The 15,276-nt window shown below is 53.0% G+C and overlaps 1 protein-coding gene across 1 annotated transcript in view; it reads right to left on the bottom strand.

The window, feature by feature from the left end:
* Positions 1–15,276, bottom strand: part of adgrl2b.1 (adhesion G protein-coupled receptor L2b, tandem duplicate 1) — a 69,648-nt gene that overhangs the window by 18,795 nt on the left and 35,577 nt on the right. Inside the window, exons 6-8 of the mRNA XM_079750583.1 lie at positions 5,121–5,429; positions 3,130–3,230; positions 1,891–2,076 (exon numbers count right to left, since the gene is read on the bottom strand). Coding sequence (XP_079606709.1) covers positions 1,891–2,076; positions 3,130–3,230; positions 5,121–5,429 — 596 coding nt within the window. The remainder of the gene's footprint in view (positions 1–1,890; positions 2,077–3,129; positions 3,231–5,120; positions 5,430–15,276) is intronic.

Genomic DNA, 15,276 nt, shown 5'->3' with positions numbered 1-15,276 from the left:
CCATGCCATGGAGACAGGGCTGGCATGCTGCGGGTTGGACAGTCGCGGATGAGAGCTGCAAGTGGCTCAGGGGGCCTCCAGTGTTGTGGTGGGGGAGGATGGGGAAGAGAGGTAGATGGGAGGGGGGAGTTATACCTTCATGTAGGCCCTGCACGTCTTCTCCCGCTTTTGAAGCTTTTCCCACAACAACAACAGACAGAAAAGAGAGAGCAGGAGTGGCGAGAGCAATAGACATTAGGAGCATTAAGGAGCCAGTGGTGGTGAGGAGGAATACGCTCAAACATGGGGGAATTAGTCAGGACATGCTGGAGGAAAAAACGGAATGGCTAAGTGGAGGAGATGCATCTGTTGAGTCGAGGCCTCACGGATAGGGCGCCGGGAGAAGAAGGTGTTCCTGGAAGGGCCTTTCACCATTCGTTATATAAATAGGCCGCGAGACGGAGACTTCTCCGAAATAGAAGCCTCCGCTATGGATTAAGAGGGCTTTAAAAACACACGGGCTGCTGACAACCACCCTGGATAGGGTGATTTGTGTTCCCACTCTGGGTGTCTTCTTTTGTTTCCCAGGGCTGCTTTGCACTCCAGCTCTAGGGAGGGCCAGGGGAGGTGAGAGTGTGCGTGTGCGTTTGCTTGTGAGTGTGTGTGTGTGTGTGTGCGAATGTGTTTGTGGTCATTGGCTTCTCAGTTTCTGCAGAACGACTGGTTGTCTTCGTACCGGAAAATACATCGAGGGAGGAGCGGTGAGGAAACGTTTTTTAACTTTTTTTGGGGGGTGTGTGCACAAAACGTTCCCATATCCTGGCGGGCGAGCTGTTTAAGTTACTCATGGAGAAAATCGGCACACTTTGTTTTCCCCGGCACAAGACCGCCGCTCGGATAATTTGACAGCGGCAATTGGACATGGCGGCCTTGGTGAAACCATCATTCTCCTGAGCTGTGTGTGTGTGTGTGGGGGGGGAAAGAAGGTGGTCGGCGGGGGGGGGGGGGGGTAGCTATTTGTTGCCCAGAATCCCCTTGTTTACATGCAAACCAGCACGTCAAAATAGCAATATAGCCCCCAGCCCCCGCTCCATCCTCCCGGCTGCCACTCATCTCTCCATGGGACTGTCAGCCGCTGAGGGATGCGGGGGGCGGGGGGGACGGGGGGGACGGGGGGGACGTCAGGCTTGTCTCGGGCTTACCCCGCCCTCCCAGGGCTGCATGGCACTCCAGCTCCAGGAGGGCCAGGGGAAGTCTGTCTGTCTGTCTGTCTGTCTGTCTGTCTGTGTGTGTGTATTTATGTGTGTGTGTGTGTTTGCTTCTCTTGTCACGACTGGAGGGTCACAGTTTTTGTGTTGGGGGGAGGGTTTAGCTGCAGGGAGGGAAGGAGGCGTTGGGGGGAGGAGAGGGGGGAGGGGGGAGGCCTCAAGACCCTCACCTGACCTCCCTAAAGCTGGACCTGCCAGGTGGAGGCGGCGTCCTGAGCCGGTGATTACCGCTGAAGGCTGCTGGGAAATGGGACGTCCCCGGGGGCAAGACCTGCCCCCCTGACCCCGGCGTATGTGTGTGTGTGTGTGTGTTTTGTTGTATGCGTGTTTGTGTGCAATTGTGTGTAGGTTTGCATGTGCACATTTGTGTGTGTGTTTGTGCGCTGGCGTTTGCGCGTGCATGCGAGTGTGTATGTGTATGTCCGTTTGTGTGTACGTATGTGCGCGCATGGCACGTGCACGTACACGTGCGAGCACACTCTCCAGACCTTCCACATCCGACCCGACCCTCACTGAATGTCTGGGTAAAGTGTCGTCGCCTTGACGTAGCGCTGGGGGTCCTCGACACGACCTCTAAAGAGTGCAGCGGCGGGAGGGCAGACCGCCGTGGGCGGGGCCTCCCACGGCGATGGCGGCGGCCTACCTTGTTGAAGCTGCGTCCCGCCGAGTCCTTCTCCCGCGGCAGCAGCTCCTGCAGCTGGGCGTCCAGGATGTCCACCAGCTGCTCCATCAGCCGCACGGCGGAGCTGACGTCGCCCGCGAACACGGGACCCTGCGTGTGGCGCGCCAGCTCGTTGGCCAGGTTGGCCGCGTTCTCCCCGCTGCGGATCTGGAGAGAGGGGGAGGGGGGGAGAGGGTGTGAGAGAGAGAGGGGGGGGGGAGGGGGGGAGAGGGTGTGAGAGAGAGAGAGAGGGGGAGGGGGGGAGCGAGAGAGAGAGAGAGAGAGAGGGGGGGAGGGGGGGAGAGGGTGTGAGAGAGAGCGAGGGGGAGGGGGGGGAGCGAGAGAGAGAGAGCGAGGGGGAGGGGGGGAGAGCGAGAGAGAGAGAGAGGGGGAGGGGGGGAGAGAGAGGGTGGTGAGAGAGAGGGTGGGAGAGAGAGAGCAGGGAAGAGGGAGGGTGAGGGTGAGAGAGGGGGGGAGAGAGGGAGCGAGAACGAGCGAGAGAGAGTGAGTGAAAAAGAGAGAGAGAAAGAGAGAGAAAGAGAGAGAGAAAGTGCAGGGAAGAGCGAGGGTGAGAGAGAGAGAGAGCGAGAAAGAGAGAGCAAGAAGGGGGTTGGGGGGAGAGAGAGAAAGAGATGGAGAGAGATGGGAGGGTGAGAGAGAGAGGGTGGTGAGAGAGAGGGTGGGAGAGAGAGAGCAGGGAAGAGGGAGGGTGAGGGTGAGAGAGGGGGGGAGACAGGGAGCGAGAACGAGCGAGAGAGAGTGAGCGAAAAAGAGAGAGAGAGAAAGAGAGAGTGGTCAGGGGCTTTCAACCAAACTGTAAACGTTCAAATGCGAGGTGTTCAAATGCGAGGTGTGTGTTTTTCTTCCGTCTTCCGGCTGTGGCAGCAGGAAAGTCTAAATCAATGGCCGCTTTTGTTGGCCAAGCACAATAGCCATGCTGCATTATAGCGGTAAACAATGTGCACCTGCATGCTGAACGCAGCGCACGGAACACACCGCTGCACCGGTGCAAGCAACAACTTAAACCAAAGTGTCGGGCTACCTGCAGCCCGACATTAAACAACCATTAAACAAAACCAGGATTTGCAGCAAATTACAAAAACAACAACCAGTGAACTACGGGGCAGATCTGCTGGAAGCGTGGGTGCTACGGGTGCTGTGGTGGGGCGGTCACGGTTCGGATCCTCTCAGGACGACACCATGGGTGGACGCTCTCTCTACCTTTTGTGCGACTTGGGTCACCCAGTGGGAGGTGCAGTTGCTGAGGTCCGGCCCTCTGGGGCACCAGGTGCCGGCCGCGGAGCACAGGAACGAGGCGATTCCTGCGAAGAAAACACAACAACAGTTGGAGTGCGGCCAGAGTCCCCCTTTCCCCCTCTCTCTCCGATACGGCCGCCTTCCTGCTGAGTTTCCCATTCATGCCGTCTCTCCCGAAGTAGAGGGGAAAACCAGCCGGTCAGCAGTATACGAAAAATATATAAATAAACACCAAAAAAACAGACCTCAAAGTCATCTGAAGGTAAGAAAGGAGAATATGCATACGACACCGTCGGGGGATTATTATGGGCTAGGTGTAACGGTATAGCCTGTTGCTAAGTGACAGGCTTTACGCTGCCGACCAACTATCCATCCATCTCTGCACCGGTGGGCTTTAAATAGCCGCCTCTCTGAGAGGTGGATTCATTTCATTGCTCGCGCTGATGCCACGTGCGCGTAAATGAGATACCTGATTGTTACTTACGAGCGCCGCTCGCCTGACAGGGAGTTACGTTAGTGGCGCGCAAACGAGCGACGCCGGATGGCGACTTGTCAGGCATCATCACCCCGGCAACCAACGCAATGAGAAAAGAAGCCTTGAAAAACATATTGTTTTTTTGCTTTCTTCGTACTCGGTGACAGCACCTCTCCGGCTGACGAGGAGCTCTATAATGGGACTGAGGTGCGGTTAATTGGCGCACCAATCAGCTGTCTCCTCAACGCCGCTGCTTTTAATGGCTTCGAGTACTGCGTTGAGCCGGGAATAGAGAAAATCTCCTTTGCGGCTGTACTGCTGGCTTAGCTGAGATGAACCCATGCATGAGGGAGAGCAAACTAGGAATAGTTGAAAGGAGGAAGGAGAGAGAAGAGAAGGAGGTTATGTGGGGAAAGCGATCTTGAAAAGGTGTGTTTTGAGGGCCTGTTTAATGAAGGGGTGTGTTAGCCTGTCGGATGTGGTCGGGGAGGGAGTTCCAGAGGCAGGGTGCCACTGAGAAGGCCCTGTCACCCCAGGTCCAAAGCTTGGTCCTTTTTTGGGGGTTTTGAGATACAGGCTAAGAGCGAACGTAAACGTTTTATTTGGTAATATTTTTTGTCGTATTTGTTGAAATTGTCTTAACGTCAACATAGCAGTTAACAAATCAAACGCTCTGATAACAAAAAAAGGCAGGACCTGTGGCTGTCGCAGGCCTGTGATGGGCCAACCGGTCTGTCTCCCTACCTATCCTGCTACCTGCTTCACATGGCCAGGTGGACCTAGCGCTAAAGCTAGCTAGCTAGCCATGTGCTTTGGTGGAACGGCTTTGGGGGATGAGGATTGAGATATTTGGTTGGATATTTTCAAATCTAGCACACTCTGTGTGATTTCTCAACATTGCCTATCCAATTTCAATTACAATTAGGACATTTAGCAGACGCTTTAATCCAAAGCGACTTACATCGGTTAATACACACATTGACACACCGACGGCAGAGTCAACCATGCAAGGAGACAGCCAGCTCGTCAGGAGCAGTTAGGGTTAAGTGTCTTGCTCACGGACACATCAACACTCAGCTACCCGAGCATTAATCGTTTCCTCCCATCTTGAAACAATACCAAGGCCATCGTTTTTTTTTTTATCAAAACTTGGAAACGACGACTTCATGTTAATCGTACATGGACTGCATTTATACAGCGCTTTTCTTACCAGCGGTAACTCAGAGCGTTTTACAACATCGGCTCACATTCAACCATTCATGCAAACATTCACACACCGACGGCGGTGTCAGCCACGTGGGGCGACGGCCAGGAGCAGTCACGGTGAGGCATCTTGCTCAAGGACACCTCGACACTCTTGAAGTAGCTTGAAGTAGCTAGGGAATGAACCAGCAACCTTACAGTCACCAGCTAAACCTGCGCTACCTCCTGAGCTACGTTCCAACCTTTACTCCCACATACGTCTCCCCCCTCCCCTTACCTCTGGTCCCTTTTGGGCAGGGCCGGTCCACGGCGGACCCCGTGTGCGTCTGGGGCCAGTCGATGGCCCGGCGCCGCATGGCCTCGCAGAAGCGCCGGGGGGTGGGTGGCATGTCCGGGGCGGTGGGGTGCACGGTGGGCGAGCCCCGGGAGCCCTCCAAGGGGTCCCGGCCATCCCTGGGGTCGGCGCCCGCTCCGGGGGCAGCTGTGGCGTTGTGCGCCAGCTTGGGGGCGAAGGTCGTCGTGGCAACGGCGGGCGTGGTCTCCGGTGAAGAAGAGGGAGAGACGGAGGAGTCTTCCATGGTCGGCACTTGAAGTGGACAAGGGGGGGGGGGGGGGCGAACACAGAGTATAGGTTTAGGTTCAATTCAATACCTTTTTTTTGTATAGCCCATAATCAGCAGTACAGTCTCAAAGGGCTTAACAGGCCGTATAGTTATGACCCCACCCCTCCAGGCGGCAAGAGAAAACTCCCTTAAGTAGCGAGGAAGAAATCTTGAGGAGGACCGAAGAGGGGGGGATCCCTCCTTCCAGGGATGGTCAGGGGTGCAATAGGGGCCATGATTGACAAGACAGACGGACAGACAGACAAAACATTTTAAATGGGTGATGGGGTGCTGGCCGGTTAACCGTGAGTGGAGTCCAAGCATCCAGTCGCAGTCACCGCACCACACTAGACCAGGGGTGAGGCTGAGCGGTGCTAAGGGCCTCGGTTTGTTTACCAAGCCTCTCCGCTGCCAGCCCTGACGATATTATGATTACTTGTGGATTATTTTTGGAAACAAAAAGTGCTTAGCGCGGCATTCAGCCATGATTGGAGCTCCCTTTTGTCATCGCCCCCCTCTCCATACCGTCCTCCCCCCCCACGATGTGAAACACTGTCAGCACTTTTTGAGGGTTCTCTTTTTTGTATTTAATTTCACTTAAGCCCACAAATAAAGAAAAGAGCGACCCGGGCCGAGCCCGTCTGCGTGGGTCTGATGTCTCCTCAAGAGACCGGCCACCCCTGCTCCGATTAAATGTCACCGCGGAAGACAAAGCAGCCCTGCATCGTACAGGGGCTTCTCCTCTCCTCCCTCGCTGATTCATCCCCCCACCCGCCTCTCCCTTTCATGTTGATGCAGAGAGAGAGAGAGAGAGAGAGAGAGAGAACAGAGAGACACACTGAGACACAGAGAGAGAGCTTCAGGCCAAAGAACCATATATCAGCAAATACTATCTGTCCTTGTGTATTCAATATAGGGCTGCCCTGCGGAGCTGCTTCATAGGTGCTGGTGTCTGTGCACGTGTGTGCGTGTGTGAGTGTGTGTGCATGTGTGTGCCGCCGTAGTATTCAGGTGGAGTCCTCCTGAAAACGGCCGTATGGTCTGAGAGATAACCCATCTGTCAGAGAAGCCCTGAAGCTAAGTAGGAAATGAAATAGTGTTTAAGGAGGGGGGAAATCTATAAATATAAAGTGAATGAAGGAACAAGAATCGCTCGGAGAAAAAACACAATCAATGTGTTATGCGTTATTGCGTTATGTGTGTGTTTCTCTATGACCGTGTGTGTGTGTGTGTGTGTGTGTGTGTGTGTGTGTTTCTGTATTACTGTGTGTCTGTTTTTTGTGTTTCGGTATTACCATGTGTGTGTATATTTGTGTTTCTGTATTACCATGTGTGTGTTTGTGTGTATGTGTGTTTATGTATTACCATGTGTTTGTTTGTGTGTGTGTTTCTGTATTACCATGTGCATGTGGCAGTGTGTGTGTATGTGTGTGTGTGTGTGTGTCTTTGCTCATGTGCCAATGTGTGTGTGTGCGTTTGCGTGTATTTGCAGGGTACACACATGCCAGTTCGTTTGCATGTCCACGCACATCTGCCCATCCATGTGTGTGCATGTGCCTGCCAGTACCCCCGTGGCTCTGTGTGTGTTTGTGTGAGTGTGTCCGCCTGAGTCAGTGCACATGTGTGCGTTGTGGAGACACTTTTGTCCTCTGCATGAATGATCACACAGTTTACCCAGGGCCAGCGGATCAGGGGGGAGATAATGGAGGCTTTCCACAATGGACGACCGTCTCTCAGGGAGGGAAACAGAAAGGCCTCGCGGTGCTGCCTCATGGAGGCCTCCGAGGCTTCTGGGAATGCGCAATATCATGCTATCCGACACCCCACCATCAGGCACAAACCTCCATTTCCTGAGTAAACGGTGACAATGGCCTCCTATGCCTTAGCTCTATGCGGCTTATCGACCAATCAGGCCGGCCTGTGTTGTGCTGCGCTGGCCCAGTGATTTATCGGAGGACATGAAGTCATTTTCTTGTGCGAGTGTGTGTGTTTGTGTGTGTGTGCAAGTGTGTACGTGTGTACATGGGTAGAAGTGTGTGTTTTTGTACGTGTGTTTGTGTGTGCTTTTGAGCGTGCACGCGTACACGTGGGTGTGTGTGTGTGCGTTTGTACGAGTGTGTGTGTGTGTGTGTGTGTGTGTGTGTGTGGTCAGAAGCCTACAGCAGATTAACAATGCAAATGGGGCAGAAAACAGGGAAGAGGAAGAAAGTGAACTAAACGGTAGGGAGGGAGGGAGGGAGAGCGAGAGCGAGAGAGGAAATGTGGCGAGTGGCGACTGCTGAGAGGGAGACAGCGGTTCCCCTGACCTTTCCAACAGGCTACCCCCCCCCCCCCTGCTAATTACCCAGCATGCATTCAGCCTTTGTCCGTCTGTCACCTACCCTCCCGCCCGCCTCACCCGGGCGACAGTGCTGCCAACCCTGCCAGTCGACGGCGTGGCGCGCTGAATTTACTTATTCCTTCCACTTGTGTTTCGCTTTTTTTCTCTTTTCACCTTGGATGGGGATGATGCAACGTTAGCATCTTAGCCGCCGAGCGCTTATCGAAGCCATCCATCTTGCGGCCCGAAAATTGAGCTAAAAATGTGGCTGTGCCTATAAAAAGCAACAGAGCGTATCCCTTCTCCCGGGGGCTGTGCAGGGCTCCCTGCCGTCGCCGCACCACCCCCTCACCCCCTCACCACCACCACCGCCCTGAGCCTCAGCAACAAGACAAATTAGAACTATTTACATTCGCCCAGCGACACCTGGGTTCCAGGCGAACGCCCAAGTACCCCGAATCATTAAGAATCATTAAAATGCAGAGAAGTGCATTTTTGGTTGCGCGGGGTAAACGCAATATGTATGTACTTTAATAATATCCCTCTTTTCTCCTTTAAGAACCAAGCATCTGTTACTGTCCTCGGCTATCACCGTCACACACGCGGCCGCAACAGGTAGAGCCATCAGGACTAAAGGGTTCCACACACCGCCCAGACTCAAACCAACGGCCAACTGCACTTACCCGACCACTCCGTTGCCTCACATCTGACCCGTTCGGAAGAAAAGTTGCATTGAAACACACCGCAAAGACTACTGCCAACTACACACTAAGGTGTACGTTCTGCGCTTGCGCGAGATGCAATAAGTCTCCTTAACATCGGGCGGCGCTAGTCTTGTGGTGCTAGTCTGCCCCTCCAACACACCACACTCATTCGCTGATTGCGTGCTAGCCAATCAGAGTATCGAATGGTTCCAATCTTCAGACTGCCAACGCCCTCAGACCATGCATGTTGAATCGGACCAGACACTGTCCACGCTGTTCCAAAAGCTTCCAACACAGCTGTACACACCGAACAGATTTGAGTCTCCCTAAACGTTTCAGATGGCCAACGGTGTTGCCGGTGTGTTCCACGCTTTAAGGAGCAGTGCTGGTTCCACGGTGACTACCTCTCACTTGGTGTGTTGTTCTCACTGTAAGTGACTCCGGTGTGATTAGCGAGTCTCCGGCACGAGAGGCATCGATGCAATCCCAGCGATAGTGCCGCCTGCGTCATGGGAATGAATGTTGTTATGGCCACTTAAACGGCCGAACAAAGTAGCGCAATTTAGCCTCATTGTTGCATCCGTTCCCAGTGCTCGTATCTGCGATGCAGGGAATAAACGCTGTTACTTATCTAAGGATTATTTATGTTCCAGTGGAGTGATGGGAGCCACAGCTAGAGTAGAGGATCCGTTTCAAACCCCCGTTTTAAAGTTCCACAAACCCCGAGAATAAATATGGGATTTTTTGATTAGTCAGAATTATTGACAGCCTGTTCATACAGTGGCTCTCTGTATTAATGTATTCCACACATAATTTCAAGATTCTTATATAACTGCAGTTTACGGCCTTGGGTCTCTCTCCCTCGCTCTCTTGCTCCATGTCTCTTTACCTCTCTCTCTCCCAATCAGTCCAGCGTTTTCTACTGCAAAAGCTCAAATTAGCGGGTGAGGGTGTCCAAGGGAAACACTATTTCTACATACACAAACAAAATAATCAATACCCGGAAAATAAACATACAAACACGTCGCCAAATCCTCACCCTCCATTGTGCCTTTCTCCAAGGTCCCCCCCCCACACACACACACACACCTAAACCATTTTCGTTTGATTGTGAAGGCCAATTCCCCCCCCTCCCCCTCTCCTCTACTGAAAGCCTCCAATGGCCCTTGACGGACGAGCCGCGGCGCTGGAAGTAGAGGCGGCGGCGGCGCTGGAAGAGAGGGCCGGTCCCCAATTAGCTTGTGTTTCACTCGAGAGGCGAGCAGAGTCAGTCCCGACGGGCAATCACCACCGAAGGGGCCGCGCGAGTGATGGCATATGCCACGTAATAGCTGCTTGTGCATAATCAGCTGCTCCAAGGTAAGGATCACTCGAGGGTCGGACATCAGCGGGAAAAGAAAAGGAAGGCGAAAAAGACACGCAACGCACACACAACGCGCGCACACACACAACACACACAAGCACGCACGGTGGAAGTGGGGGGCCAGTGAGAAAAAGAGCGAAACATTAACAGGCTGTTGGGGATTGCTCGCGTTGGCGGTGGGCTGCTGAAGTACGTCTGTCGGCTCGCTCTCTTCCGTGGCAGTGTCGCGAGTCGCGGTGCCATTCGTGCTCCTCCTCAGAAAGCAAAGGGGATGATGATATGAAACCCGCGATGGGATGATCACAGCTTGAGAAATTCCGTTAGTTCCCGTTGTTGGTGCTCATACGAATCAAACGGCGCTTTAATCAGAGGGTTTCCGCGGCAAGGTGTTTGTACAAAGTAGGCTACACGGCAACAGCCGGCGCCGGGATATCACCGCTTATTATATTGACATCACCTCAGGTGCGTATGGTCTCATGATTATTCATACTTGTTGCAAGTATAAAATATTCTTTTTTTTTAGATGCATCTACTACTATTACTACTACTACTGCTGTGTCTGATTCACACTTCATTTTCTGCTGTAACACATGAGTTCTCCTCTGGGGCGGTGCTAAGGACCAGGAGCCATCTCATTAGAATGAGAGGGAGATATTCACAGAGACGTTCCAGATCGACAAGACCAAATACAATTCCCAGGCCCAAATATATTATAATTGGCCTCTTTTTTTTCAAGGATCATTCTTGAGGTTAAATATCCTCAAATCACCCCCTCCCCCCAAAAAAGGGTCAAACAGACTAAACGGTTTGTTCTGGGCTGCGCCTTGCCCGTGAACGCTGATAAGCATACACACGCCAATCTAATTGAAAAAACCCAACGATGGTGGTGGGAGACAGGAGACTCAGCCAGCACACTTCTCACAGCCCAATTACCAAGCACGCGTGTGTGAGTTTGTATGTGTGATGTACGCGTGAGTGTGCGTGAATGCTTGGCTTGGTACATAGAATCGAACCAGAGTCGAATGTTAATGTTTCCTTGACGCTATAAACAACATCTATAGAAATGCACATGCATCTATATAAATATAAATCCATATCTATAGATACATATAAAAGCATATAAAGCATCTCAAAACTGTGAAGCCATTCTCTTTTGAAGGGCAACCGTCGGGAGTGAGCAACAAGCGACCCCAGAAGATGAATTTTACATCAGGCTTGTTATGTTCACTCCTACCGCACTGCTGCCGGAGCCCACCTAATGTTACCATCAGTCCTGCACCAAGTAATTGGCCTAAGTGAACCATCTGGCCAGCGGGCCTCTGGCTGCAGACGGGGGGGGGGGGGGGGGGGGGGGGGGGGGGGGGTGCTGGTTCCTCCTGGCCAGAGAACACCTTTGAACGCGCTCTAATTTACTCAGAGCCCTGGAATCCGATGAAGCCTTATTGGCCATTAAGCGAACTCAAAAAAACGTCTGTTATCGTTGTGTGTGTGTGTGTGTGTGTGTGTGTGTGTGTGTGTGTGCGCGCGCGCGGGGGGGAATATTTTGACACGTGTCGCTAAAAAGAAAAAAGAAAAGACAACCAGTAGACAGAAAATAGCCCCCCTGCCGGACCTGTTCTATATCCATGCCCGGTAATTTACGAGCACTGGCTGAAACCGAAAACGTTCGGACGGCGACAGCGGCAGCAAAGGGATCCCGAGCCTGGGAGCCCGAGCCAGGAGCCCAGCATGGGGGCGATCAGGGGGGGAAAGGCTAGCACACTGTGTACGAGCAGCGCAGGGATCCTCTCCCAGATACATCTGCTTCCTTACATACAGATCTGAACTGGGGGCGGAGAAACAGGCCTGAAATAAGCCCTGTATTCGCTCCACACCGCGGGCGCGTTTAGGAGCCAGGACGTGAAGCTGTTCTTTAGCATTCATAGCTTCACGGCGCGTTTTTTTCCCTTAAATCCCCCTGCTGATTTTTGGCCTATGGTTGTTTCCTTTTGTTTTTTGAACGGGAACATGGATTAATTTGTGATAGGTTTATAACAGTAGCCTGGAGTCTGATGGCGTTTCCCCAGGAGGGCTCTTCATATCGGGCGTAGGAATGCGATCCGATGTTTAGGCTAGCAGGTAGCCTCGCGTAAACATAGCGTCTTTTTTGATTTCTGGATTACTGGAGTGTCGCTGGCGAGGGAGGCTCAGTAAACGATACCCGGGGCATGTTCTTATTTAACATTAGTGGAATATTCTCAATAGATAAGGCGATAGCAGCGCTGATCATGCTGGTGGACAAAGCAATTAATTTTCGCCCTCCCACTTCGGGCCTTGGGAAATGGTACATTGAGGGCAAAATGATTTACAGCTTTCTTTTTCTTATTTTTTATCCTCCCTTCTCATTCACTGGTCCGGAAAAAAAAAAGGTAAACATCCTCCACGATAAATGCTTAATTTATGTCTCTAAACGTTTTTGGTTTGTGATGAGCGCTACAGTTTCGCTGTTATTGGCAAGGGAATGATTCTCGGGGGAAAATAAATAAATCGCACTGACGAAATATCGATTGTTGTGCTTTGCGCTGACGGCAGCATCGGCATATCACGAACGCCGCCCCCAAACGGTGTGCAAATTGGGTGAGACAATAAAGAGATTCATCAATAAGGTTAAGAAGTATATCACACTCTGGGGCCCCCGCCGCGACGAGGGAGACCTTATACACGGCGCTTTCAGAGCGCTTTCCACTAAAATCTAAACAGCCAATTTGTCCAAGGTCAATTACTTTCCACTTTGATCACTTTTCTAAAAATATAAATAGAGAGCTAGCCGTAATCCTCATGACACACTCCTCCAGCGAGAAAGAACATCGGAGCCAAGGTCGTCAGCTTTTGACGGAGAAGGACACTCGTCTTCGTTTTGCTGTAGACTTTTGGCGACGGGGCAAAGACGCACACGCATACACACGCACACGCACCCCCCCCGCATCCCCCCCCCCCCCAGACACACACACACACACACACACACACACAGGCAAACAGACACACACGAGCAGATTCAGTGTTCAGTGGGAACTTCAACAGTGTGCTTCATGAATCTTAATGGACGCAATTAATGTCCTCCATGCCCCAAGAGCTCGTCAGTTTTCCGTAAGAGAGACGTTATTTCAGCACCATTAGATCGCCCTGCGAGAAGAGGCTGTTTTAATTCTACCCGAGACGTTTCGCTGCCATAAATCCTAATAGCTACATGGCCGATATGTTTAAGGTGTAGACCTGGAGGAGGAGGAGGAGGAGGAGGAGGAGGAAGCGAAAAAAAAAGCTGGATAAATAGGAACTAATGTCATGGCGTGTTCCCCCACAAAGCCTTGAGTACTTTTGTCATAAGTGCTTCCAGTTGGCCTATCACCCAAACCCCAACCCCCCTCCTCCACACACACGCACACACACACACACACACCCTTTCCCAACGTCGCCTCCAGAGTGTTTGTGTGGAACACCCCCTAATGATCCACTGGTGGCAGAGAACGCTGTCTAAAAAGCAAACCCTTGTGCGTCTCATACGTCGCAGAGTGGCTCCCCCACCTAGCGCCACCGCTTTGGAGAGGAGCAGTTTGAATAATGGCTGAAATCAACGACAGCGGGCCTCCGCTTCCCTTGATTACCAACACTGTCGCTGGCACCCGCAGCAAGGTAGCGCTGGTGTTTACCGAGGCATTACGGGGGGATGAGTGTGCACACTAGACCCCACCGGAGCCGTTGGAAACACACTACTTCCCCACCGCTCTTCTTTGAGGTTCCTCGTCAAGCGCGCAGCGGCAATTAGGATAATTTACTTGTTAATTACATTTGCATACATTTCAAAGGGAACACACCAGCAGCCTTGGCGGTTTTCCTCACGGAGAACAACAATCCGAGTTTGAAGCTATTTCATTTCTTAACGCCTCGGAGCAGAACCCGAGACGGACCCTTTAAATCGGGGGCCTTGCTCTCGCTTGTTTCCGATGAAACGGACACAAGCGGCAGGACTGGCTGGGTGTCAACCGCTGGAGGGGCCCGGGGGTGAGGGGTCGCAGGGTATAGCATGAAAACAAACGGACGTGTTGACCCGCTGGGGTCGGGGTTCAGGAGCGCCTCCGCAGAGACGTCACCTCTACTTTCCCAACACTTACCCCGCCGCCGCCGCCCCCATCACCACCGCCGCCACCCCCATCACCACCGCCGCCGCCCCCATCACCACCGCCGCCGCCCCCATCACCACCGCCGCCACCCCCATCACCACCGCCGCCGCCCCCATCACCACCGCCGCCACCCCCATCACCACCGCCGCCGCCCCCATCACCACCGCCGCCGCCCCCATCACCACCGCCGCCACCCCCATCACCACCGCCGCCACCCCCATCAACAGCGCTTCCTCACCTCCCAGCTCAAGAATACGATCCCCCCCTAGCCCCACCCTTCCCCACCCACCCTCACTCTGCCTCTGGCCGACTCACCCGGAACATCCGGAAGTTTTGAAACCCTAACTTAATTTGAAGCAGCGTCGGGCTAACACGAGCCCCCTGACATCATCAAGCGGACCCCCCCACCCCACCCAAAGCACAGGGGCCGAGCCTTACGTTTCATGGTGATAACAGTCTGGACTCAAGAAATTGTTCTCAATGACGCTGAAACGGCCGATAAAGACCCCCTTCATAATATCGTGGGAGTGTGTGTGTGTGTCTGCGCATGCGTGTGCCTAGCCATACCTAGGACATGTTCCTCTAAACCGTTTCATCCACTGTTATCGGACCAGAAGGGGGATTTCGATTTTATTAGTTTCCATTAGATCCGCCACAATATTATGGTGGTCATGCACTAATCCACCCTGATGATAAGGGTGCACCAAGGTAACCATGGTAATGCACCACCAAACAATCCCGAGGGCAAGGTCAGGGGTGGGATGGATCAGTCAGTCGCGCCTGCAACACTATGCGACCCCCTTCCAGGCACGACAAGGGGGTTCACAAGGGCAGTGCTCCCAACGATGTGGGATAAGGTCTACGATTAGAGAACGTGATAGGGCCGCTCTCGTCGCCTCACACCGCCCCACGGTAATGGAGAGGAGCCTTTTACGGGAGCTATGTCCCACAGGGACCTATCCATTCTGTTTCTGAGGGTTGAATCTGTAATTTCCTCGGTTCCTTTTTTTCTCCTCTCCGAGCCTGCAAATGAGGCCCTCTCTTTGTATTTTCCCAACGACTAACAAAACCCCTCCTGCAGCCCCACATTGCGCCTCAGTCGCGTCTGAGAGGAAAATGGGAACCGTCTGCGACATCATTAACCCCACCTGTGTACAATCCCAGCTCTCCTGACACATGGACTTGTGTGTGTGTGTGGACTTGTGTGTGTGTGTGTGTGTGTGTGTCTGTGTGCCTGTGCGTGTCTCTCCGTCGGTGTGCGTGTCTGTGTGTGCATGTCTGTGTGCG

This window comes from Pollachius pollachius (assembly GCF_949987615.1).
Source record: "Pollachius pollachius genome assembly, chromosome: 14".
Classification (NCBI taxonomy): Eukaryota; Metazoa; Chordata; class Actinopteri; order Gadiformes; family Gadidae; genus Pollachius; species Pollachius pollachius.
The sequence above is the reverse complement of the archived record's forward strand: the minus strand, read 5'-3'. Positions and strand labels throughout refer to the sequence as shown.